Raw genomic sequence first — 27191 nt, 5'->3', positions numbered from 1 at the left:
GATGTAAATAGAACGGACTATAAAGTATTTGTCTCCAAGTTGAATTACAAGAAAATAACAATTTTGCGCACTATTCTTACTATTCTGCTAAGCAATATTTACAGGTCAAATTCAACTAGTAATATCTAAGTATTTATACGCACATACTATTTTTATTAGTATTTGCGTTTGCATTATATTCGAATTTGGGTTAAGGTACATTTGGATTTTCGACGTGGAACATTGTTGTATTGCGTTTCAGGTAACCGCAATCTCTTGTCTTTTGCTTATTCTTTGGCATCTACAACACGTATTGGACGTTAACTTCCAGCAGTTCAAATGGAAGCAAGAACCGCAACGATCACAACGAAACACATTTTTTAGCCATGGATATATCACTTGATCCTTTTGGCAATACTCACAGTGGAATCCACGGGCTGTACAAAGCTATTGTAAGCAAAAAATATAAAATGTACATACAAATGTCTAACCATAAAAAAGTGTTATATACATATATCTATATTTAATATTGCAACGCACCACACAATTGAAAATATGATGTTCGCATTTATCAATGAGTTGATCAATTGAGTGTTGCATACTTTTGTTTCGCACATCAATGAAATCGGACAATGACCAAACATCCGCATCGTTTGCAATATGCTCTGGTATGCTTTCGAAGTAAACTTGCTCTCTATAAATAAAGATAAACAGTTGGCTTCAATTATAACAACTGACGAAAACAATTTTAAGTACCTCACTGCAAAGCGGCAAGTCTTCACAAAATCTTTAACGAATTTCAAGTGAACACGTTTCTTTCGCGCATTTAAAAGCGCTTTATTATTTATGTATAGAGCTGGATTTAAGTCTGGCACGTAAAACAGTGGATACGTATACATCTGATCCAATAAGCGATAGGCGAAAACGCTAACCGGATAACACTTGAAATCCCAACTGTATTGACACAAATACGTTGAAAAATCAAATATGCAATATTGACCAACTTTATAGATTACAAAGTCACTTACGAATGTAAAATTTTTGCGGGAATAGGTGATATCTGATTGCGATGACATCCGGTGCAATGATATTTACCAAGATACGTACAATAGCGGAAACTACTGATATATTGCCGAGAAACTCGCATTCCACAGCCCGCGCAACGGTTGTTCTGCTTTTGTATCAACTCCTTACGACTGTAAAAGACAATAACTTATCAATTCGTAATTCAATTAAAACCAAAAACAAGAGTACCTAGTCGAGGGGTGATCCGTAAAGATAATTTGTTGACGTGGTGGCGCCCAATAACGCGTCCCACGTGTAAGTGGTTGTATCACATTTTCATCGGGATTCGAGGTAGGACTATTATCCGGCATTGGCAAAAGTTGTTGTGGAGTATCTTCCTCGGAAACCAGCCATTTCAACTCCGACACTTTTGGCAGATGTTTGTCATTAAATTTGGAAATAAGTGAGAGGCCAACAACTTCAGCAGAAAGTGAATCTAAACAACTCTCATTTAACTCTGCGTAAGGAATATATTCGCTGGTTTCATCGGGAGGAGTCTATATTTTGTTTTGCAATAAGATTAGTTAATTTAAGAGGTAAATTTTCTAAATACATACATCAGTTTTACGAATACGACTCTTTGTATTTTCAGTGCTCAAGCAATCTGTGGCAGTTAGGGCAGTTGTAGATTGACTTACTTCTAAAAAGTGTATAACAGTTACATAAGTAAATAATCTATTAAAAAAAACTACAATATTATTTACCTTTTCTACGTCGCCATTTTTTCTCTGGTTCGGTGCTGTTATCCCATTTTATATGTTCGATTGCCGAGATTATCGCTTCCGATACACGAAAATGTGCATTTTCTTTTTCCAACTCAGTGTTATTTCGAGACATTTGCGAAGTTTCTAAAAAGTCTGTTAACGATTGTTCACATTTTGGCAATGGTTTCGAAGTTTCATTTAATTTGGCACCTGTTTTTACTGATCTAACCATCTCCGATTCATTTGCTGATGTTTTATAATCGAGCGTACTTACACCATCCTCAAACAAGCTTTGGGAGTGTCGCGAACGCAACTTTTGCCCATAAACAGGCATGAATGCATCGAAGACACCAGACGACATTTTCGAATTATCCGCAGGTTGCTTCAAATTACATGGAAAGGATAATGCCGCAGTAAAACCATTAGTTTCGGTATCATCTAAACTGCTAACAAAACGGTTATCATTTTGATTAGATATGGACCAATGGGTATATGTGGGAGGTGTGCTAAACAGATTACATAGAAAACTGCCTAAAGGACTTGCGCTTTTCGCTTTCTGCAAGAGATAATTTACATTTAAATTTAAAGCACATGTAGAATTTAAAATGATATTGGGTATCACCTGTGGTTCAAAACCTTGCGGTATGGTACATGGATCGGTTGTTGGAATTCCCCGGCTAAAATCACTTTGTTGGATTTGAGTTTGTTCATAAGCCTGATCGGTCCAGATTTTGATATCATCGCAATTAATGAATTCTATGCGACGGGCAGGCGCAGTATTAGAGGAAGAAATGGAAGGCGTAGGTGTTGAGGAAGAAGATCGCTGGCTTAATTTCGTCGAAGCAAATACTTGCTGTTGGCTTTGCTGATTTTTCGAAGGCAGCTCAATGTCAGGGAAATCGCTACCAGAATATAATGAACTTGAAGTGGTTGTTGTGTTAGTAGTAGAATTAGAATAACAGGAACCGTTGTTATTACTCATTTTTGGCGTATTGGCAGGAGTTGACTCCGCATTAAAATCATCTGATTTGACAAATGGCTGCCTATTATCTTTCCGTAAACAATTTTGCGAATTAATAGCCATTGTTTTAGAACGTGGTCTAGGCGTTACGCATAAAAACAATCCGAACGATGCGTGGGGTTTGTATTGCAATGTTGGAAGGCTTTTGGTTTTACGAAATGTTAGGAAAGCAGGGACGTTCAATGCAGCATTTGTAAAATCAGTCTACAAAAGAAAACATATATTTTAATATACCTTTTATAAGTGCTGTTATATTATATATTCACTATTTTCTTAATTACCATTTTACGTAAATCGTTTTTTGTAACGTTTTTCTCCTCATTGGTTTCCTTGTATATGTCAGTAGTCTTTGTAATATTTGTATTTTTAGGCGGAGATATTGAGAATGTGGGATGTGAATTGGTCCGCCTGTGCTTAACTTTCGTTGTAGTAGTCAAGGATCCCATACCGGATTTTGGACTGTAGAGCTTTGTATCTATTTGACTTATCAGACTATATTGATTCAATTCCACTGCTGATAAACAAATAAAAAGCGCTGTCGAATACGCCTCATTTCGTAGGAATGCTTCTTCTGCATAGTATGTATTGATCAATTCTTTTTCTGCAACCAAAACTTGCAAGCAGACACTTAAGCAATTCGACTGTAAATTACGTAGCACCCAGGAACGAAGAAATCTTTCAATGGGATACTGCCCACGGTCATTAATTACAGATGGTGCACCTACGGTTTGTTTTATGCTACTTCCATATGACGCCGGTTCAATAGAGAAATCCGCCGCAAATGAATCACGAATCTGCGCCGACCTACAAACCCACTCAAAATCTTCCACAAGCTTTTTAAAACCGGCGGGACTATCAAGGTTAATATTTTCGCTAGATGAACCCATTGCTGAGTTACAGATCGCCTTAAAAACAAAAATATATAATTTAAAATTGTAATGCAAAGCTTAAGAACTACTATATAGTCATAGAATATTAAATACCAATAAGTTAAAAAAATCTACTTCTAATTGGAAAAAGGCAAATACATTGGAAAAACTATACATTTAACATATGTATAAATATTTTACATTTAGCTTTTTTTTCTATCAATACGCATTTAATTCAAGGTTTATCTTTTATGAACATATATAATTACATACACACATACAAAAATTATGCCAACACTTATCTGCAGATTTATGTATCAAACAATAAATCAATGAAAAAATATGCTAATACTAATTACAAAGTAAGTAGGCACACACACTTTTCACAATACAAAAGGTCGTTAATGCTGAGATCTCACCGTTATGGTATTCCCTGAATTTATACGCAATCCATGACGCAATATCTCCACAGTGGCTGTTGTTATGTTTTCATATGAGGAGAAGTTGTTTTCATTATTTAGTGTGACACTTGTATGTCGTTCGTTTAGGAACCATAATCCACAAGATTTTTTTAAATTGGCCAACAGAACAGGAAGATCCATCTCGACATTGTTAATGTTCACACAATATGCTGACATTTTGCTCATTTATTGAATTGAAATAAAAATATTTATTATAGAAGACATTTTATCACGCAATGTATACAATTAAATTTACTATTTCATGGTATTTTTACGCTAAGCATAGCGATTTAATAATAATATCGATAACAGTCGAAAAAATGAAATCGATGAAATATTAATCAAATAATAATCTTATATTATAAACTATAGTTTATAATAATCTATTTCATTTGTCTAAATATTATTGACTGAATTACGTTCGGGAGAAAGAATTATCCCGCAATAAAAAAACAATAATACATTTAATTAAAAATAATATATAAATTCTTCAGGGTTATGTTCTCTAAAAACGGTAAATGTTCAGCTGAGCGGCTTTTATGAAAATATGTTCCAATAACTTCTGAATTAATATCAAATTTTATTTATTAATATAAATTATTTTTCTGGAAAACTACCATAAATTACTTCATTAAAAAACAGTTTCAATACAACCCGTCATTCTTCTTGAACTGTCAACTTTATTGTTAAACATTTGCGAACTCTCCTCCCAACGGGTTTAGCAGAAAAATGCATCATCCAAAAGCAAAAATGGATGAATTTAAAACAAAGTTTATGGACTTGCTGCACAAACAGGTATTTAAATATATTTTATAGAGTTTGAGGAGTTATTTCACCATTAAACAATCTGCAGGCCAATAGGCAGTTAAAAATACCAGCTATGGGTTTCTCCGATTACTTCATTCAGAGTGTCACAACTGAGCCTACGGAAGCATCTGCAAACAAACAGAAAGCTGGAATCAATGGACCATCGTTATCACCAAGTCTTGAAATTGATGCATCTAATTCCGATATTGTTGATACTACTGCCAACGCACAAAAATCCGACCAAGAAATACTGGAGAGTATAGAGGAAATATATTTTCAACCAGAAGGGGAGGAGGGGCGCAATGTGCATGGTCAATATGAACTTCAGGTGAGGTAAAATAGTTATATAGTTGCTGTTTCAACATGTATGGAAAGTGCATTACACATTGATGACAATGTATGACGTAGTCACTTAAGAATGGAGACGTGCATATGTCTCAAAAATGCTGCAAAACCAGTTTTATCTCTTCACACCATACGCACCATGTACATATATACATAATTGTTTTTATTTCCTTCTGTAGAAAGTTCTCAGTGACGGTGTAAATTTTCAACTAATTGATGGAACGATTGCACAATTGCGTACACAGCATAAGGTCCTATCAAAGCAAGTACTGCAAAACATATTAGAGCAACGTAGCGCTTGTAACGAGGAGTTTGCATCCATTAATGATATACAAAAAGATCTGGAAGAGTCCCTATGGACTTGTCGAAAAGCACGTTCTTATTTAAATTATGCAAAAGTCAATTTAACCACAACAAGCCTAGAAATATTAGCATCTTATCGAAAGCGTGAAATACTTAAGGAGCTTTTAAATACTTTGCTCGCTATTAAAAAACTGGTAAGATAGTTTTACATGTGGTGTATATGTGTATGCACATGTAGCAATTAATTAACATTTATTAACGTATCTTTTAGAAATCAACTGACGTCGAAGTGCAAAAATTTCTTTCGGACTACAATTACTCTGGTGCAATTGGTTTGCTCCTTAAGTGTAAAGATTCTGCTGAAGAATATATGCAATACAACTGCGTGCAGTCATTGAATAAGAAGCTACAAGAAACCCTTTTGCTAACGGAGTTTCAGTTGGACACAGTTCTCAATGAGGTGAATAATCATTACACACACGTATGCAATTTTTTTTATCAATATTTAAATAACTGATATCTTTATAGATGATTTTGAATTTTGATATGCGGAAGTATGCGAAGCTGCAAGAAGCTTACAAACTGCTCAACAAATCGCTGATGGCTATGGACCAGGTTGGTTGATGTATTTATTATGTTTGCTTTTCTTATATCTAACTTTTTCGTTTTGTTCAGCTGCACATAAATTTCATCTCCGCTATACATTCCTCTGTAAACTCAGTGTTACGCGCCTTCAACGACCCAAATATTGATGAAAACATGAAATTCCTTTTCGAACAACTTTGTGAACAAGTGACTGTGGACAAATACATTTCCTGCTTGATCAGCTTATGCAAAACATTCTGGACTATATTGGCGTCCTACTATCAAATTGTCGTTTGGCATCAAAATTATAAGCTCTATCCTTTGGACATGGAAGACTCGCCCGACATTTATATACAAGAAAAGCTGAAGAAGGGTCAATCACGAATTTGGAATGATATTCTAACAAAGATTTGCACATTTCTACAAAGCACCAAACTGAAAACGTTGAAGTATGATCAATTCATACAAGTATTATCCATAGTACAGCGTTTAAAAAAAGTTGGCTTGGAGTTTTGTGGTGAACAGTCCGAGAAATTGATTGAAACAATGCAAGTACAAAGTCAGGAATTTTTCCAACGTTATCACATAACATGCCTAGAGGAGATATGTCTCTTTTTGGATAATGAATCGTGGACAATGGTGGACTCGTTTGTTAATATACTCCAGTTGCCGGTGAAACAAAATAAGTTAAAGTGTTATTAATTGAATTTTAAATTAAATGTTTTCATAGGAATTTCGTTCTGTACGCAACACGTTAAGGCGGCATAAATCTCCGCCTGTCGCACACTTGGCCGTTTCAGCGATATCCGTAAATAATTCACCAACAAGCAATAACAATTGTGACGAATTAGTGTCGGTGCATTCGCAAGACGGTGGTAGTTCCATTTACGGTTCCTATGGTTACTTTCTGCGTTTCTCTGAGAAGAGTTCGCCATTTGATGGTGGCCTAGATGTGGCTATGCTTGAAGAGGACATACTCTCCGGTATTGTAGACGAGGCATCCTGCTACTTCTCAGAGGACAGTGATGACGAGCAAAAAAGCATGCAAAGCAAATATGAAGATGAGGCTGGCAATGCGTGTGTTATTGTAAATAACACAACACTGAACGTATTCCGTTGCATTGGCCGTTACCTACAAATGTGTAAGTTGTTGCATTGCATTTCACCGAAAATTGTGGCGAGCATGTTGGAATTGATGGACTTCTACGCCTATGCGGTGCATGAAATTTTCGGCAAAGATGCTGTAAGTTTACTGAGTTAAATATACGATTTTGTACAGTAAGAAAAATATTGCTTATAAACGTTACATTTTTTTTCCAGCCCGTGACGATGGAAAAATTTTACAACGCACGTCTTGAGCAAAAACTCCAAACAGTTCTGGATAATGTCGTAACAAATATAAAGATTTGGCCACTAAACTTTTCATCACTGGTGTGTTGGCACCATGAAATTATAATACTTTACATAACTCCAATTTTTACATTTAATTGCAGATTAATAACGAGCTGGCGAATCCAGATACTCTGTACGGCCTTTCACAGCGCATAGTTGCGATAGAGAGTGGCCATTGTATGACACAGCAGTTTCAAACGCTACACAATTACCTCAACCATTTGTTAGCGCCACAAGAGCGACCAATGCTAACAGCTTATTTCGACTACATTGAATTCATGGCTGATATTGCACGCCCAGTGTACACCTGTGTTACTTCGCGCGTCATTGATTTGCCAGCGGTCTTAGCAATGATCAGCAAAGTGAAATGGGACGTGAACCACGTCAGTTTTCAACATAATAACTATATTGATATAATGAATCGGGTGCGTATGATTTATTATAAATATTCATTCATTTTGTTGTGTTATATTTTCAATTAATTATTGTGTGATATCTTAGAATATTCAAAGTTTTGCAATGCGTTTGGAAGAAATCGCCAAAGAAATAAATCTACCTGCGGAAATTATATGGAACTCCATGGCTCATGTCGCGACGCATTTGCTAGTAGAAGGGTAAGCATATATAAATTAATTAAATAATATTTTTATATCATTGTTGTTTTTTTACAGTTTCTCGAATGTAAAAAAATGCTCTGCCGGCGGTCGTGCGCTAATGCAATTAGATTTTACAAATTTTATGTCCATACTCGAGTTGATTTCCAATCAAAAATATCCAGCGCATCGCATTTATGTTGACAGTTTCATTAAGGCATATTATTACTCAAATGAACAATTCGAAGAATGGATTGATGCGCAGCGCAATCTGGAGCAATATTCCACAAAGCAACTAACCAATCTCATACAATGTGTTTGCGTGAGCGACAAACGCACCAGACAAAAACTATTACAATTATTAGGTGGTAATAACACTAGTGTTGGAAATGGCAATAATCTCAATTTAAGTACAAGTAGCACATAGTTGGAATATTTAATCCATGTAGCGTCATATTAAGCGCCAAGTATTTGGCCACTGCACAAATATTTATAATTTCAAAAATCCATATGTTACATATTCACATATATGTATATTTTGTGCTATTCAGTGCTACGTTAATGTCTCGAAACATTCCACTTTTGATTTATATTTGTAGGCATATTTGCAAATCACTTTACCTCTTGTTATTTATATGCACACTAAGGTTTCCGTTGTTTGCCCAAGTTGATTTGTGTTTTGAAAACGTTCCCTTAAGGGTCGTAAACAAGCTCTTTATTTTGAATTTAAATCGCGGCGAAATTATTTTACTTTTCCCATATATTTTATATGAGAGTTTTTGATACAAAATTATTTGCTCTATAAAAATTGTTCGAAAAATTTTTTCATAAAAACATTCCATGAAAAGTTCTATGCAGTTAAAGTTCTGCATCAAATGTACTGTATGTATACGGTACACCATGTGGTATGAGTAACACAGTTTGTGTAAATCATTTGATGGATTCTTTTTTTAGGGCAAAATCTTGAGGGGCGTACCCTTAATGTGCATTATAACTAAAACTAATTTATTTATTATCTATTTAATCGATCTCCTATTAACCCTATATTACTCGAAATGATGTACTTCAAACTCTCTTCACTTATGATATTTATAAAAAAATTTCTTCATACTCCTTTGAATGGAGTAAGTTTGTGTAACTTGAATCTCGAAACTTTATTATCTCTTCTCATATACCTAATTTTATACATACTTACATATAAATAGACAATTTTATTTATACACACATATTATATATTATTATATTTCGATTACGTACCTTATTAGCTTGTTATATAACTTTTATTTTGTTCAACTGATAACTACTATATGTTGGTAATTGAACTCGTTTGTGCAGCCTGACGGACAAATATTTCTACGGATAGTATCAATAATAAAAAGCAACAAAAAGTAATATGCAACATATTATACACATACATATATACCTTATACATTAATACATCACTGTTAATGTATTGTAATCTAAATTAAACGTATTTATAGCGCATAAATTTTAAAGTTGTATTATAAATGAAAAAAAAAACATATAAATATTACCAGCACATGTCGGCGATGTCGCAGCTATGATTCGGAATAAACGAAATCGCTGAAGATTAAGATTTGTTTGCTTGAAACCAAAACTATATAGGTATAATTAAGTTACTTTACTAATATCATATAAAATCGGATACTACTAAGCATCTACCGCAACACCTCCGCCATGATTGTGGCGCGCTTTTGCTTGCCCAGTTCATCATGTTCATCTGCCTGTTTCCTTATTACGCCATTTCCAACTTTGGCCCAATTAAACTGCATATCCTTCAATTTGCGTTCGACATAATCGTCTTCCATGTCGACGCAGAGATTATGTAATGCACACACTGTATCTACGATTTTACGCACTTCGTGTAAGTTACGTGCTTCCAGCGCGTAAAGAGCGTTAAATCGTTTTGCCATCGAATCTAGCGCTTGTTGAGCCAACAGCAAAGCCGGCTGCAATGCCATATTGAAAGCACGCTCTCTGTCATCGCTGGGTGCGCCTATGGGACGCAGCAGGTAGGGTTTGAGTGGAAAGCTTTCATCGCCAATGAGATAACTGCCTAGAGGCATTGTTTGAACGTTCAGCGCCAATGTTTGTCCTATAGGAGAGGTGTCGAATGAATATTCATCCGCGAGTACCAAAAAGCAATCGATTACTTTCTGATCGCCATCACAAATAATTTGTAATACCACTTGTCGCTCCTCATTTTCAGCTTCGAGGAATACATCCAATTGTTTGGTGGCCAAAATGCCAAATAATTGTTGGAATTTATTAAGCTGTTGATTTGCTTGAAAGGACCGTACGGTGTACTGACGCTTTTCTGGTGTACTGGGCCATTGAATTAATGCTTCGTATTGTGCGGAAATACGTCGCCAGAACAGGCGTATAACTTGTTGGCAAACATATTTCGTAATGTTGAATTTACGTCCAATATCTTCGAAGTGTTCATCTGTAGACAGTTTCCAGAGTGCGAGTGAAAAAATCGATTGCGGTGGTGTAGCAGTGGGTAAATGCTGGCTGGGTAAATATGGCCGCAGTCTCTTGAAGATGCGCTACAAAAAATGTATATTTCAATATTTTGCCATTATGATTGCTTTAATTTGTGCTTACCAGGAAAGTCATTTTACTCATATGCAAATATCCTTCAAATAGTGTCGTATTAAATTTGTTTAGTAAGTTAATTTCGGTTAGCGTGTGGCGACGCATAGGTTTACATGAAGCAGCTGGTATGTTATTTCCTTTCACAAATTTTTTTGAATTGGAATTGTTGGGTACTACCTGCTTGTCACGGCTATCGTCATGTTTTCTGCGCTTATTTTGTAGGAAAAAATGCAATGCTTCATCATCGGAATCGCTGCAGAGTAGCGGAAAATCCGCTTTGGCAAATATATTCGTTCTCTCCTTGGTTTTGTTTTCGTCTATTAACATATCTTTCACTAAAATTGCGGCAATATTTGGCAACAAAATACTTTCCATTTTGAAGATTAAATTTTCTGCGTGTGACTTTATTGTGTATTTATTAATTGCAAATCACTTCAGTTTATAAAAAGCAGCAAAATTAAACTACCCTAGTGGTATGTATACATAAAAACATATCAGAAGGGGGTTTGTTTACAAGTAGAGTATGTACAGATGTGTTCATTGTTATTGTTTATAATAGCTTTGTTCGTTCACCTTAAGTTTGACAGCCATTATAATTACACATTCTAATAATATTACTACTCACACCTACTCAAGTTTTATTTATTGTTTCTTTTTTAGTTTACTCTAATAAACAAAATTACAAATTACAAAATAAGGATTATCAGCATGCTGTGATAAAATTTACGAAAAATTAGTATTTCTAAAGTTATGTAATTTTAAACTTGAATCAGCTTCACCTGCAACCCTGCTCAGAACAGCTGAGTGCACTATTCTGTTTATTATTTGTGTGTAATGGAAAAACACGTGCGTCAATCTTTTCGCGAGTTTTTTTAATAAACAAATAAAAGTAGTTAATTTAACAGAAAACTTTAAGAATTAAAGTGGAAACTTACCTTATTTTAAAGTGAAAGACCAATTAATAATAATGGATACACATGATATATTTCTACAGTTGACAAGAGGAGCGCGGTTTAATTCAAAACCTAAAACTGCAATCAAAGCGGTAAGAACCTTTTCTATTTATAGTTAATAAACAATAAGTAAATAGATATTTATATTTTTATTTGCACATATCTGTAGAAACAGGACACGACTGGAGAAATACAAGAAAACAAAACAGCACAATCCATAATTTCTAAAAAAGCAGAGAGTGACGAAGAGGAAACTCGCTCGGACGGCTTCAGTTCTGAGGAGGAAGAAGAGTCTTTTACTTACATAAATGGTAAAGATGATGTTAAACAAATATCAAAGAAACCTAAAAAGACAGTCACCCCAGAAGAAAGGGAAGCAAGACTTCATGAAGAAATGGTATGTATTATTGAAATAATAAATATTTATGAACATAAATTATTTTTTGGTATAATATCATTTCTCAATAGGTGACAACGATACGTAAAGAAAATCTAATTACTGTGCGTGGTAAGAATATTCCCACACCTGTCACTACATTTGAAGACCTAAAAAATGAATATGGCATGTCTGACCGTCTGTTGCAAAATCTCACAACTGCCACTTATTCGAAACCCACACCTATACAAATGCAGGCAATGCCGCTGCTGTTACAGGGACGCAACGTAATGGCTTCAGCACCAACTGGTTCAGGCAAAACGATCGCTTTTCTAGCTCCTATTATCAATGATTTGCGCAAGCCAAGTAAGGTGGGGTTCCGTGCGGTTGTGTTGGCACCTACACGCGAATTGGCAGCACAAATTTATAGAGAATGCGTACAATTGGCAAATCAGACAGCATTAAAAATACACTTCCAAGCAAAAGCAAACAACAACAATGAGACTTCTGGTAATGCGAATAAGAAGTATGACATACTTATATCCACACCGAATCGCGTACGTTTTCTTTTGGAGCAAGAACCACCCGCTTTACATCTAACTGAGTATGTATTAATTCTTAATTTTTATATAACCATCCAATTCTCGAATTTTTATTTAATCTAAATATTACAGAGTCGAATGGCTGGTCATTGACGAGGCGGATCGGTTGATGGAGGAAGGCGTAAATAATTTCAAAGACCAAGTCGATGTTATTTTAGCGGCTTGTACAAATAAGAAAAAGAAGTTGGCACTCTTCAGTGCGACATACACAGTTCCAGTGGCGAAGTGGGCGATAAAAAATCTTCCCAACTTGGCGCGTGTAATAGTTGGTCATGAAAATAGTGCTACGAATTCCGTTGAACAAGAGTTGCTGTTTGTTGGTTCCGAGAGTGGGAAACTTTTAGCCATAAGAGATATGGTACGCAAAGGACTGAAACCGCCCGTGTTGGTTTTTGTGCAAAGCAAAGTAAATGAATATATCTTATAAAAAACACTTATTCTAAAACGAAGTGATATTTCAGGAACGTGCTAAGGAACTCTTCCAGGAGCTGCTTTACGACGGCATCAATGTCGACCTCATACATGCTGATCGTTCACAGCAGCAACGTGACAATTGTGTACGCGCGTTTCGAGAAGGTCACATTTGGGTGCTAATATGTACCGAACTAATGGGTCGTGGCATAGATTTTAAAGGTGTTAATCTGGTTATAAACTACGATTTTCCACCATCGGTGATTTCTTATATACATCGTATTGGTCGTACTGGCCGAGCGGGCAGAAACGGCAAGGCCATAACATTCTTCACGCAAAATGACACGCCAAATTTAAGAAGGTACATAATTTAAATTAATGACTTACTTACGGTCATTAATTCTAATAACTTTTCCTTTCCAGCATTGCAAATATTATTAAGGAATCTAACGGGAAAGTGCCCGATTTCATATTAGCTATGAAGAAACAACGGAAAAGCGAAAGAAAGTGGCTGGAAAGCCATGCGCCAAAGCGTGATAGCATATCAACGCGTATATCGAAGAATGTGGAAAAGGAAAAAGATAATGTTGAGAAAAATACAAAACCAATGGCGAAAAAACGTAAGGCCAGTGCTGAATTTGATAAAAAGACTAGCAAAACGAAATTGAACACGAAAAAGTCTTCTAATTCACAGCCTTCGACAAGCAAAAAAATTAAATTGAAAAAACAGCAATAATTTCTTAGAAATATTTTTACATAAATTCGGTGAAATTCATTATTTTTTATTTACAAATATATACATATGTATGTATAAGCATATGTCTAATAAAAACGTTTGTAAATATGTTACTCTGTAATTATTTTTTTGTGCATAATTTCTTATTTTTTGTTTTTGTAAACAATTTTTATAGGCACTTTATGGAAATTGCACTTATTGTGTTTCTCTCTCCCCCTTACTGTACTAATATAGGCACATTTATTAAATATTAATATGCTGATATAAAACTAACTAGCTAACTAGCCTTACTTAATATGCATGTAGTATATTTTGAAAAATTTTCGATGGTTATTTCAGTAGTCTTCTGTCTTTCTGCCTCCCCTCTCACACTGGATTGGGCACACTAAGATTCACATAGCCAATCACATGGTAATTTTGGCATTTTACTAGCTGGCCATGGCAAATAGCCGGCGGTTTTGAATACCCAGTAATCGTAGGATACTTTTGTGATTAAAGCAATCAGCAAAATCACCTCGGTGGCTATCAAATAATAAATGTAATCGGTCCAATCGTGCGGCGATTGGCACAATTTCTTTTCGCGCAATTCCATAACATTTTGTGGTAAATTCCGACATCTTATGCTATTATAATCAGGGATGTCACGATTGTGTTCCAACAGCCAATACTGGGAAAAGAAGACACATATAGTTTTTAATAATTAATTATTGAGTTTCAATTTGGTATTTATGTACCTTCAATGTTTTAGCTGAATTACAGTCACAATTCAGCTCATTGCCGCCGAGAAAGATAATGCGTCCAACATCATGATTATCCAATACGTTGCTCAAAAAATATTCGGGAATCTGAAATTATGAAGTTAGGAGTAAAATCGTATGATTTTCAATAAATTGACGAACATAAATGATATAATGCGACCCCTTACGCCATGCCGATCCCTGTGATCCCCGAATAAGGAATCTCAATTTGGAGATCCGTCAAATGGTAAACCAATATAAGCGGATGAAATGGATAGAGCACTTGACGTCCTGTAACCTTTCAACCGGGGTGAGTAAGCTTTGGACTACTGTCAAGACTTTGTCTAATCCGAAGAGACATGATGACCGAGTTGAAATTCAATTCAATGACCATGCCTCTTCGGACCCGAAGAAGAACGCGAGCTATTTTTTTGTGCATGCAACGAGTCTCCGCATGACACTGACCACCTCTTTGCATGCCCCACGAACCCTACTCATCTAACACCCTCCTCCCTTTGGTCCGACCCCGTCGAAACAGCATGTTTCTTGGGCCTCCCGTTAGATGACATCGACGACAACACAAACGACACTTACCATCCCAACGGGGATTGAATTTCCGTTAAAACAACAACAACAGTTTTTTTGCCGGTATTTTATGCTGCACCCTTCGGTAGGCAAAGAAAACGATGTATTACCCGACGGCTGCGTAAAATGCCAAAAGACTGCGCACCACTTACTTTCACCGATGAGGAAAATTAAAATCGAATGAAATCGTCCAAATCCATTGGCCCTGATTGAAGCAACATGCTGATGCTAAAGAATCTTAGCTCGACGTAAGTCACCTCACCAAGGTCCTCAACCTGTCGCTGACCACTCTTCAAATACCTACTGAAACCCATCAACAAAGGGAAGTCCGATAACTTTTTACTCCCCAGTAGTGAAGACACTTGAGGCCTTCATACACCACCTGTGTACCACAGCACTAAGCGCCATAAACGCACAGATACCAGAAACCACCCTGCGAGAGAACGATTGTCGTAGCGTTAGTCTTGTCAAATGCCTTTGACACAGTCAGTCACACAACGCTGCTGGAGGACAACGAAAAAACTACGCTCACTCCAGGACTGAAGAGGTGGACCATGAACTACCTGTACGGTTGTCAATCATCCGTAATATTTCGAGGTAAAAACTAAAAACTGAGAAAAATTAAAGAAAGGGTTTCACAGGGTGGTGTCCTCTTCCGCTATGCTCAAACGTAAACTTCAATCTCTCCGATCTTTCTCACTTTCTCGCTGTACGGAACCAAACACACTCCTTCACTAAATCCACAGCGACCATATTTACTAACTGCACGAAGGAGTACAGACTTGACCTTGATATTGCGGGCGATGACGTTAAAATTCCGACTTTCTTAGAAGATTTTAGGTGTCACATTCGACAGCTAGTTGCAATGTATAAACAAAATAAAAAAAAAATCGACAGCCTATGCTCTACACTCCTCACACGACCGCGATTATTGTTAAAGTACAGATCCGCAACAAAATTCTCATGGCGCTAGCCGGCAGCACATGGTGAAAAGACAAAGAAACGTTGTTGACAACATACAAGGCAATTGGCCGGCCAGTCTTTAACTACGCCGCAGCAATATGGTCGCCTGGATGCAGCGAAACGAAGATGGGGAAGCTACAAACATGTTACAACTCTGCACTCCGAACTATAACAGGATGCCTCTTGATGTCTCCCATTGAACACCTACACAGTGAGGTCCGTATGTTCCTAGTTAAGGAACATAATGAACTTCTCTCCACACTGTTTCTGCTGGGAACGGAACCGCCTGCCAGGACCATTAAAAGGTCCTTAACTGCGTCGACGACATAAAACAATATGCCGACCAGATTTCAGACGCAACAAACTTCAGACATGCCCTGACCGCCATTTACAGTGCATCCATTAACTGATTCATCGACTCCCTCTCAGTGAATGGAATACTTGTAGTCAAACCACCAAACATTTAAGATGAAGAGCTCGAGTTGCCGCGAGAAACGAGAGTGACACATTCGCAACTACGTTCTGGATACTAAGCTCCTACTTATCCAGAATCGACCCCACCAACCTCACTGATCTGACACCCCTCTCCTAATGGTCCGTCCCCGCCGAAACAGCACGTTTTCTATGCCTCCCGTTGTGATGACTTCGATGACAACTTATCTAATCCTTAGCATTCTAACGGGAATTAGGTACCCATTACAACAACATCAACAAATAAGCAGCTTCTTGAGAAGAAAAGAACGTGTCCAAAATATAAAACCGATATCTCTAAACCAGAACTAGACTCCATCACCATAATCCACAAAAAACATTTCCAGTTAGAGAGAGCTCGTTATGGAAAAAAATTTGTATAAAATTTGACATCTATTGTCAATTCGATTCGATGGAGAACTTTGAGTTATAGAAGTTCGAGTTATAGAAATTGAACTGTATGTATACTTTATGGGATATACGACTTTGATCAATTGATCTCGCCAAACTGAACTGAACTGAATATATTTTTATGAAACTTACACTGCTGATAGCATTGTTGCGCAAATAAAGTCTTTGAAAGTGCTCCATAAAGGTGGTTCCTTCAAAATCGTATATTTTGGAAATATTATTGTTGTCCGCTACTAGGTAAATTAAGCTACGATAGGTCGGATTTGTATGAAAATGTTTTCCGATGCTTGTAATCTATTGAAAAAAAAGAGTTAATAAAAAATTGTAACAAATATAGTAATGATAATATTTGAATAACAACCTTATTGTTCGAAACATTCAGTGAGAACGTGTTTTCTGGCAGCTTTGGCGGCAGCTCAACTAGCCCAAGATTAGAGCAGTCCACTTCCGATATGATTTTGGTTGTCGCTTCCGATTCATCGCCCTGTAAAGGCAAAGTGTTGCATTTGGTGAGTATTAAAGCGAGACTAATGAATGAATTTCATAGCATTTACCGACAAAGTGGTCACCATGTGCTCCTTCTTGCAAGTACAATTGCCATAACCAGGTATGATGGGGCAGTCGGTGTTCAACGGTCGCGATTTGACTAGCTCTTTGATAGATATCAAGTCGGTTGAATTGAACCAACGAAAAGTGGAGTTATGCAAACAGTACGAGTTTTGCTGGTTGACGAACATCAGCGAATCGCGAAAGATGGAATTGTATATGTCATAACAAAGCATATTGTTGTTGCCACTGCAAGTGAAAAATTATTTTTTTTTAGAAGAAATAAATGAACAATAATCATACACACCTCACATCTACAGTTATATTCTGATTTTGATTAAAGTTCGGTATGCTCGTCAAATTGTTCTTCGATATATCCAGCACTTTCAGCGTCGGTGGTATTAAGCCACGTTGCGTAATTTCCGACAAATTATTATTGGACACATTCAGACACTTGATGGAAGAGAATCGTGAAAAGCTGCCCACCAATTTGGTGATGTTACCGTCGGTGATGGCGAGCGATTGCAGCTTCTGGTAGAGGAAATTCGACAAATCCAATTCATGCAGTGTGACATTGCGTATATGTAAGTTTGTCCAGGTAGTTGTGTTACTGCAGGACGAGATCATCGACATGTGTGTTACATTGCAGCAATACCATGACGTGGGCATATTGGTGTACGGTCGACAGTGACAGGTGCCCAAGTGTGTGTGCTGATCGTAAGTTTGTTGATTCCAATTCTCTAGAGTTTTGTCACATAATTCCTCCTCGGCGTAGAAGCACTGAGGACGATATTCGGTTATCTCTGGTTCAGCTGGCGGCAGGCTGGTAGTGGGCACAATCTTTGGCAACGGCAATAAGTTCGGTGGAGGTGGTGGCTGAAAATCTATCAGTCCATTCGGTAGTGGCTCTTGTGGCAACGCCATTGGCTCCTCAACAGGATGTGGTAATGCGTAAGACCCTGGCCAGCAGAGCAAACATATAACCACGAAAAGAATGTGTGTTTGGCATGTCTAAAAGAAGTTAACATATTAAGAGGCAACGTTGATGTTTAATAATTGTTTAAATAATCCAAATATAATACATAATTTATATAAAATCCCTCCATAGAGTCTTCCTTTGATAAGTCGGACAGAACTCCCTCTCAAGGAACGCACCAAGTACCTTGGGGTAGTCTTGGACAGCAAATTGCTTTGGAACCACAATGTGGATAAAAGAGTATGAAAAGGCTGAAAATGTCTTGTATGCTTGGCACAACCTGGGGGCTTTCTCCCTCTCTCATGCACCGGTGCTACACAGATATAGTAAGGCCAATTCTACTGGTGGACAGGTATGCGGAAATCTACCTACCGGAAGCCAATGGAAAGGGTTTAGCTTGCAACGCTCGGCATAACGGGTGCTATAAGAATCACGGTGGTTTTCAAACTAGTACAAAATCTTGCACCTTTAGACCTTCAGAAAAATCGGCAAGACAACTACTTACTATTTACTATTGGGAAAGTCGCAGACAAAGCCAGAGTTAATACCTACGTGAACAGCTAACCAGCAATCAAGGCATATAATATCGGCAAAAATGTTTCGGGAAGAAGGGCAGCAGCAGAGGGCGTCGCCAAATTCACTTCTACTTGGTGCCAGGTCATAAAGACATCGGCGGCAGTGAGATAGTGGGAGGTTGTGGTAACGGCAGAATTCTGCGAAGTTGACAGTCCTTGGCCGGATAATAATCTGGGTCCGTTCCGGTTGAGTAGACCTGTCTGTCATCCGAAAACGTGACCGACATTGGCAAACCTATGCATTGACTATACGACGATCAGGAGGCGAGCATTGGTCAAAACACAATGACCGGGGTGCAAAACTGGAACCTATATCAATGGAAGAGACATTACGAACATGGTTGGATTGGTCACAGTCTGGTGGTGGTGCCCGCCGGCAGAATGGGGCTGACAGATTGAGATGACCGTAGAAATATTAAGAGGAAGGCACCAGGGAAACAATGAAGTATATCTTGTGCACTTGTCATGCATTGTTAAGGCAACTCTTCAAGAATTTGGGGGTCCACAGTATGAGAGAGTGAAAGAAGTATAGTTAGCGAGGCTACAGAACGTGCTAAAATCCGCGTCAAGTGTTGGTCTCCTAAAGGATGACTAAACCTCTTGGACTACGTAACGGCACTCCATCTGGCATCTCCAAGGACCGAAACTGGTCTATGCGTGGCTCATTAGCATCCCTGAGTAAAATATGCTTACAACAAGTAATATATTTATATAAATATATAGATGGCCAATCGGCTTTGTAATCAGTAAAGTCGGATGTCACCGATGTTAATGTGTTAACCTTTTGCCAGATATAACGTCCTATTTCACAATAGACTTATCGATATTTATGTTAACTGTAAAGCAGATGAACTAGCTAGAGAAGGCATCACCCTACAAGTAGACTCAAGAAAGGTTGGAATTTATATCCCTCTGACTACTTGCAGATATTTTATCGACAAACATGTTGTAAATATCGTTGAATCTCGGTGGAGTCAATCCCTTACTCGCTTAACATGCAGACAAATGTGGCTTGAATGGAATATGGGTCCCACATGCCGACTAATAAAACTCAAAAGGAATGATATAAGAACTCTAGTAGTAGTGGTAACAGGTCAACTTCATTTGAAGGACGGGTAGGTTTAGAAAGGACAAAATATAATGAGGCGTTTTTAGTCCCAATGGTTTGACAATGGGCCTCCTAAACGTTTAGGTGTGTCGTCAGACGTCCACCTTACCCCTGGTGGAATGCCAAACTTATTTCAGGTTTTCTGACTTTCGGCAACCCCTTAAGTTAAAGCTTTTTTTTACAAATTTTCTAAGCAGATTTTCTTCTAGTCTGCAAGAGTATCTAATAGACGGTGTTACACGCAACGAGCCAAAATGTTACATTTATTCCTTTAAGGTATTAAAAGTTCGCTAGGTCGACGGTTGCGACCAATCTTTTACTGGGACAATTAGCGCTGTGCAAATATATTTATTTTTGTCTTTTTTTGTTTGTTTTGTAGGAGCAGCTGGCAAAACTTTTTGTGTACATAAAGGATGATGAGTTGTACAGTATACGTCAATTAGCATAACTGTTGTGGGTTTACCAGTTAACGGCAGAAGCTACATAGAAATTGGGTAGGTCTGTAATTGATTTTATTGCTGCTACTTATTGACATACTGTCCTGCACCCGCTGAGGACTAACATTGTTGGAATTACAAAAAGCTTTGGGAGCGGTAATATCCTTTAGAGATGCGTCAGATGACGCGCGGGCCCGAAATAAACATACATACTGTATGTATGTATGAACTTCAAGGTATTACCAGACGATATGGTTTTAATTGATGGATGACACTTGCCAATGTGCTCTACTAATGCGTAGATTAGTGTTAAGTTAAAATGAAAATAGCCGCCCTGAACCCACGCGACGCTAATATAACGCTTGCAATGTAACGTATTTAAAGTTAGTATATATGTGTGTATGTCCGTATGTATATATGTACATATTTATGTATATTTAATTGATTTTCACACAATTGGTCCCCAAGCAGCTTGTTTGTGAGTGAAATCTTTAATCGCTTGTTTGCTGCGCTCTTTAGTGCATATTTATGAATAATTCATGAAGTTATTAGCACAATTTCGGAGGTGTGCACACTTTAAGGCACATATAAATCACACACAACTGCTAATTTACACATTATTTAACATATTTCGTATTTATTGACGAGCAAAATGGATAAATAAAAGAATGTGTTACATTAAGTGGTCATAATAATTTAATTTTTTGCATATATGTATATCTTAAAAAAACTGAATTAGAGAAATATGTTTTAATAAAAAATGGGATAGAAGCTGTTTTTTTATACAAAAATAGATAAGTACAGAATATGTATGATTTGTGTGAAGTACCACTTGTCCAACCTGCCCTTATTTGTGCCTTTTCTAGAGTTGACTTAATTAGTAACGCCACACTATACCTCATTGGCACTTGTTCAAAAATAAACAAACCGCTCTCTGACGTAGTCAAGCGGAAAGGTTATAATTAAATTTTTACGCTTTGGAAATAGATTGAAAACTGGAAGTATTCTGCTTCCACACTTTCAGCTAATTAGCAGCCAATATGATATGGCGATATCAGAATAGCAAAAAAAAAATGCAATGATAACAGCATTGTAATTCAATAATCTCAAATTATTTGATTGTTAATTGCTTGTGGATTTTTGTTTTTTATAAAACTGCCGGGGGAAACAGAGGAAGACCTCCATTCCGTTGGAAAGACCAGGTGGAGAATGATCTAGCTACACTTGGAATCTTTAATTGGCGCCAAACAGCGAAAAGAAAGAGCGACTGGCGCGCCGTTGTAAACACGGCTATAACCGCGTAAATGGTGTATACGTCAATAAAGAAGAAGAAGAACTGCATACAAATTATAATAAAACCAATAACTTTTTTCGGCGAATTTGTCAACTGTAACAGAATTTATGGCAAGACTAGGTAAAATAATATACGGTTTCTTACGGTATTTAAATATTTAATATTAGACGGAAAGACTGATTTTTTTCGTATTTCCAAGAACATTTGGTAGCTATTTATCTATATACAATAATAAATTTTCAACGAAAAATTTTAATTGAAGTTCAATTCTTCGAAATATATATGTAAGTATATGTAATATGTATAAACAGCCTATCTTTTACTTTATAATATATTAATATTATTATATGCCACACTCTTATGTACATATACTTATTTGCACATCATATACACAGCTTTGTACAAGTACAATTTTCGATAAGGAATTTCGACTACATGTTGACTACCCATGTATAGTATATATGTATGTATGTATGTACATAAAAATATATTTAGGTTTGTATAAGAAGATTTGTTCACGCCTAGGAGCACAGGTGATAACTTCAAGCTGTTTTATCACAAAACTGTTGTTTATCAGGTTTTATTTGGAAACGTTGTTTGGGTTAACAGTTACTATAATTAACTTCTACACCTTTGTTTGTATTGAACTAACATAAATGAGATTCATTATTTCACGTTGACTAAATATTAACTTCAACAATTTGCAAATCTGGGTAATCTAATACATAGGTAGCGGGGTTTCATAAATTCATATAACAATAATTAAACTATTTTCACTTTCTACGGGAATCTACAAAACTACTTCATTATAATTAAAATCTACAGTCGATCGTAGAAAAACATGAACAACGATCCATCAACTGATATCAGTGGTCTAGAGTAGTTTCGGTGCCTTAGATATATTAGTTTAGTTTTGAACAATTAGAATACACCGAAATAAACACATCATTCCTAACTTAATCATAACGAGAGAAATCGACATAGCCATGTCCGTCTGTCCGTATATAAGCGAACAAGTCCCTTGGTTTTAGTATTTGTGAAGTCGATTATAGCTTTGGTCCAACCGAAGTTAACGTTTTTTCTTGTTTTAGTATTCACTTATGATAAGATTAAGATTATTTCGTTACTAAGCAATAAAGTTTAAGACTTATTTCTTAAAATAAGACATTTTTATGTTGTTATTTTGACACTGTTTTGTGACATGAAAGTAAGATGTTTATTTGGAGCATTTCGTCTGTGGTGGGTAGTGATCATACCCATACTCGAGATCATAAGGGTAGAAATTTATAGGAGGTTTTTATTGTTGTAACGATTATCCGGACACTGTTTTGTTACATGTTAACTGTCATGGAGGTCACTTCTGCGAAAACACCTGAAACTGCTTAGAGAGAAGAATATTATGCTCCTTGATAGCGAGCATATGGGCCTCACTATGAAGATGTTCGATGGGAGACATTAGAAAACATCCTGTTATAGTCTGAGATGCAATGTTCTGCATTTTCTTCATATGCGTCCTGCTGATTTCAAGTGATCTTATTGTGCGTCATACTTAATGACCGGACGGCCAATTGCTTTGTACTTTGCCAAAAACAATCCTTTGCACTTGTGCCTAAGTCGCCTAATAGCGACCTACTTTTGAATTAATCACGGTTGTTTGTGGAGTGAAGTCAACTGAAAAGTTAGTGTTCAGTATGGACTCCTTCCTCCAGTTTAAAATAGGGTGGCAGTGGATTTGGCAGGGAAGAGATTTAATGTTTTCAATGCGGTCGTTAAGATTTCCCTGGGTTGGCAGGCTTCCCATGTTTCACCAGTGGGACAACCTCTCCGATTTTCCATACAGCAGTTAAGTGAAGGCATTTTTCACAACTGTCAGTAAGACATATCGGTCAAAGTCAGTTATGAAATTCTGTTAATAACTGGAGGATATATAAATTAAATATTTCGACATCGCCAAACCGGATAGCAAAGCTTGACATACTAGTGCAGTGTCCCTGCCGTCGATGCCGATCGATAAGATGATACTACACTGTGTGAAGCAAGATGAAGGCTAGGCCACCACCACTATCTCGCTCGCAATCTTTACCAACACGTTGAAACCAGCACATCTCAGAAGATCTAAGAAGCTGTTAATCTTAGTTTCTTAGATTGTAGCTATCGATACATATGACTTCCCGGCCCATAAAATCAATTATTTCTTTGATCCTACTAAATAGTTCAGTTGTAAAAGTCGTGATTGTCACGGTTATCCCTTGTCCAAATAAATTCCGAGTTAATTCCGGTATCGTAGAACCGGTTGTTGTGGTAATTATTATTGAACGTCTCTGTGAATGATTTCAATTCTTGGTTTCTAGTACAACAAATTGTTAGAAAGTCTTCTTTAATGTCTTAGGATATAGTTTTGTTTCAAACAATTGTCTGTGTAAACATCGAAAAAGATATTGCATGTTAATCTGTCTTATGCTAAGAAGATATCGTTGAGTAAGTGATTATATGATGAATATGAACATCCAGCTGGTTACTCGCTGGATAATGGCGAGGTTGCGATCTGCGCCTTCCTCGCCTGTGTCTGTGCTTCGGGGGCAATGCGCACATGTCCCACTGTGGCACTGGAAGTCATATTGGAGCTCACACCGCTGCACCAGGTGATAAAACATGCAGCAAACCACACCATGTCAGCAGAAGGCTGCGGTAGAGGAAAGTTAATGTCCTCCAGACAGATGGACGTACTAGCGGAAAGCACACCGCTAGTCTTCCTCCCAAAGGACGGCACAACGAAGAAAATAAACTTTAAAAGAAATTTCAAAGTTACTCTCGGCAGCAAGACGGAGTGGAGCGATTCCACGCTGGAAAAACTGCTGGAAGACAGTACCATTCAGTGGTACACTGATGGCTCAAAAAGGGTATTGGGGCAGGTATTGCGGGACCGCGTACTAAGCTGTCCATACCAATGGGCTGCTTCCTAAGTATCTTCCAGGCTGAAGTTTTTGCCATAGGTCAGTGCGCTGAAGTCAACCTCAGCCGCAACTATCGCAACCAGCGTATAGCTATTCTCAGTGATAGCCAAGCGGCACTAAAGGCGATTTCATCATATGAGATCAAATCGCTTTTAGTTGAGGAATGCATAGAAAGGCTAAACCGCCTGTCCTTGTGCAACCGAGCACTGCAGGCTCAGGAAGCACTTGTTCAACATGGGCATAGTCTCCTGTGCTAACTGCCGGTTCTGCGACCTGGAACAGGAAACACCAGCACACCTAATCCTGGACTGCACAGCAATCTGTGGAAAAAGGCTTAAGGCCATGGATTCCATCTATATCAGCAGGGATTACATCACCTCAGTAGCGGCCGGCAAACTCCTAGAGCTATTCAGGCTGCTGGGACTCTGGGAAGACATGTGATATCGTAGAGGGCACAATAGACCCTAGGTCGCGGTGCATTACCTCATAACATTTATCTATCTATCTATCTATCCAGCTGGTTCCCTGTCCGAAGTGCAGCGCAGCCTTCAATTGTACCTTTTACTACTATTTCCGTCGAATCAGTACTTCATCATCATGAACTGAATCAGATTGTATGACAAAAAAGTCTTTAATGTAAGGACTGGGTTTTGATCTATCAGTTTGTACGGCAGCTATGGCTAATGGCGATATCGGGTGTTCGGAGAAAGTTCCTTCTTCTAAAGAAAATAAAGTTCATAAAAATTCAGATCGATATCCCAAAAACTGTTGGCCTAGCTCGATATGTACCTACAGACGACACAGCTAAATTGACTCAGCACATCATGCCGATCATTTCATACATATATGTATGTATGTATATTTTATTTCTGGGAGTTATAAACTACTTGGCAAACTTGATATATGTATGTATGTATGTATACTTTGAGATCGTTAACAACAACAGACACACCTGTTGCTTCTAAAACAATTATTAAATAAATTTCAACAGTTATTTTCTTTACAAAAAACTATATTTACTTAACACCGTATTTGTAAACAATGCATACGTATGTATATACATACATACTTATACGTGCGTAAGACTTAGTATATTATATAAAAAATTGCATTAATATAGCGCGACAATATTATCTTTAGTTTTTGTGCACTACTTGGGATATGTATAAATAGATATTATTGAAAGCATTGAGGCAGCACTTTGAATGTAAAAGTACGATACTCACATGCAATTACAAAATTTGTCAATATACATAAGTATGTATAAGAATGATAGATAGAACTGAATGCTATTGCATCCCAAGTCCAACTTTAAAAGCACTTGACTTTATATTTTGTCATCCTAAAAATAAGTACGTAGACTGAAGACACATTTTTTCATATTGGCAAAATTATTGTTATCAGTAATTTTTAACTTGTATGACTTCACACCTACATACATATTTATGTAATTACATATGTATATTCAGAGTACGTACATATGTATTTACAATAATTTGTATTTAAAATAATTATTTAGGCCTGTTGGTACTTACATATTTATCCAACTGATTGTAGAATATTTCCATTTTATATAAATTTATAAACAACTTGTCTATTGAAAACATTCACTCTAAATGCCGATGGCAACAAATACCATCATTATAATAATTTATGAGCAATTTAATAAGCAAATATTTTACACATTTCCGCTTGTGTACACTTTGTACGTCTTTATTATATTTGTTTCTCACAAAATAGACAATGAAACAATAATGCAAATGATTCAACAAAATTATCTTTCATCTACATTTAAAACTGTAGCAAATATGCATTATAAAAATGGTGAATATGTATATTAAATACATACAAATTCATCGCTTTTTGGAACAGTATAGTTTACTACTAGACGTATTTGCTAGATTTGTATCATGGACGGCTTTTCTTGAAAGCTATATCGTTGATTTTCAATTATTTAGCATTCAAGCAAGTTAGTTCACCGACACCAGTTGCTTCACATTTTACACTTTCATTTTGTTTTGCTATTCACTGCTGTTGCCGTTCATCAACTGTGGAGGAGCTAAAGCGATAAACAGCCCCAACACACTGGATTGTGAGAAATTGGCGCTGAACCAAAAAGAGATTGGGGCGAAGTAGACATGTAATAATAAAAGCAATGAAATAAATAATAAGAATCGGAGTTGCCAAGCACCTTTTAAACATCAAACTTAGGTTTAATAAAGACGCAATTCTTTTGTTTTAGAGCAGAAAATATAATTTAATTTCATTATTATTTGCAATTATTTAAAATGTTTTAAACTTAGACACACTACA

At 36.9% G+C, this 27191-nt stretch overlaps 5 protein-coding genes across 6 annotated transcripts; 2 read left to right on the top strand and 3 right to left on the bottom strand.

Annotated features, from left to right (window-relative positions):
* Positions 1–178: 178 nt before the first annotated feature.
* Positions 179–4341, bottom strand: LOC120774972 (run domain Beclin-1-interacting and cysteine-rich domain-containing protein). Its single transcript, XM_040104863.1, has 10 exons — positions 4058–4341; positions 3051–3674; positions 2371–2973; positions 1749–2304; positions 1602–1684; positions 1234–1541; positions 1008–1175; positions 736–933; positions 520–673; positions 179–426 (listed from the first exon to the last, which is right to left on the bottom strand). Exons 1-10 carry the CDS (start codon positions 4283–4285, stop codon positions 238–240), a joined length of 3111 nt encoding a protein of 1036 aa, XP_039960797.1. The 5' UTR covers positions 4286–4341; the 3' UTR covers positions 179–237.
* A 436-nt stretch (positions 4342–4777) lies between these two features.
* Positions 4778–9190, top strand: LOC120774235 (syndetin). The gene is made up of 11 exons (XM_040103696.1): positions 4778–4894; positions 4953–5234; positions 5431–5748; positions 5826–6014; positions 6083–6169; positions 6230–6811; positions 6870–7382; positions 7460–7570; positions 7633–7956; positions 8033–8145; positions 8203–9190. Exons 1-11 carry the CDS (start codon positions 4829–4831, stop codon positions 8549–8551), a joined length of 2934 nt encoding a protein of 977 aa, XP_039959630.1. The 5' UTR covers positions 4778–4828; the 3' UTR covers positions 8552–9190.
* A 69-nt stretch (positions 9191–9259) lies between these two features.
* LOC120774236 (protein ALP1-like) lies at positions 9260–11214 on the bottom strand. The gene is made up of 2 exons (XM_040103697.1): positions 10753–11214; positions 9260–10694 (listed from the first exon to the last, which is right to left on the bottom strand). Exons 1-2 carry the CDS (start codon positions 11116–11118, stop codon positions 9804–9806), a joined length of 1257 nt encoding a protein of 418 aa, XP_039959631.1. The 5' UTR covers positions 11119–11214; the 3' UTR covers positions 9260–9803.
* Positions 11215–11585: 371 nt separating this feature from the next.
* LOC120775746 (probable ATP-dependent RNA helicase DDX52) lies at positions 11586–13824 on the top strand. 2 transcript variants are annotated; one of them, XM_040106073.1, is made up of 6 exons: positions 11586–11788; positions 11872–12093; positions 12165–12676; positions 12747–13080; positions 13136–13446; positions 13509–13824. In XM_040106073.1, exons 1-6 carry the CDS (start codon positions 11711–11713, stop codon positions 13819–13821), a joined length of 1770 nt encoding a protein of 589 aa, XP_039962007.1. In that variant the 5' UTR covers positions 11586–11710; the 3' UTR covers positions 13822–13824. The 2 variants fall into 2 exon arrangements, with proteins under 2 accessions (XP_039962007.1, XP_039962006.1); XM_040106072.1 differs by having other exon boundaries at positions 11866–12093.
* Positions 13825–14170: 346 nt separating this feature from the next.
* LOC120773440 (protein halfway) lies at positions 14171–26968 on the bottom strand. The gene is made up of 7 exons (XM_040102322.1): positions 26414–26968; positions 17842–18545; positions 17543–17783; positions 17350–17472; positions 17121–17282; positions 14556–14666; positions 14171–14488 (listed from the first exon to the last, which is right to left on the bottom strand). The coding sequence occupies exons 1-7, from the start codon at positions 26483–26485 to the stop codon at positions 14207–14209; spliced, it is 1695 nt and encodes a 564-aa protein (XP_039958256.1). The 5' UTR covers positions 26486–26968; the 3' UTR covers positions 14171–14206.
* Positions 26969–27191: the final 223 nt, after the last annotated feature.

Source organism: Bactrocera tryoni, chromosome 4, assembly GCF_016617805.1.
Source record: "Bactrocera tryoni isolate S06 chromosome 4, CSIRO_BtryS06_freeze2, whole genome shotgun sequence".
Lineage (NCBI taxonomy): Eukaryota > Metazoa > Arthropoda > Insecta > Diptera > Tephritidae > Bactrocera > Bactrocera tryoni.
This window is presented reverse-complemented; position numbering and strand designations above follow the sequence as displayed.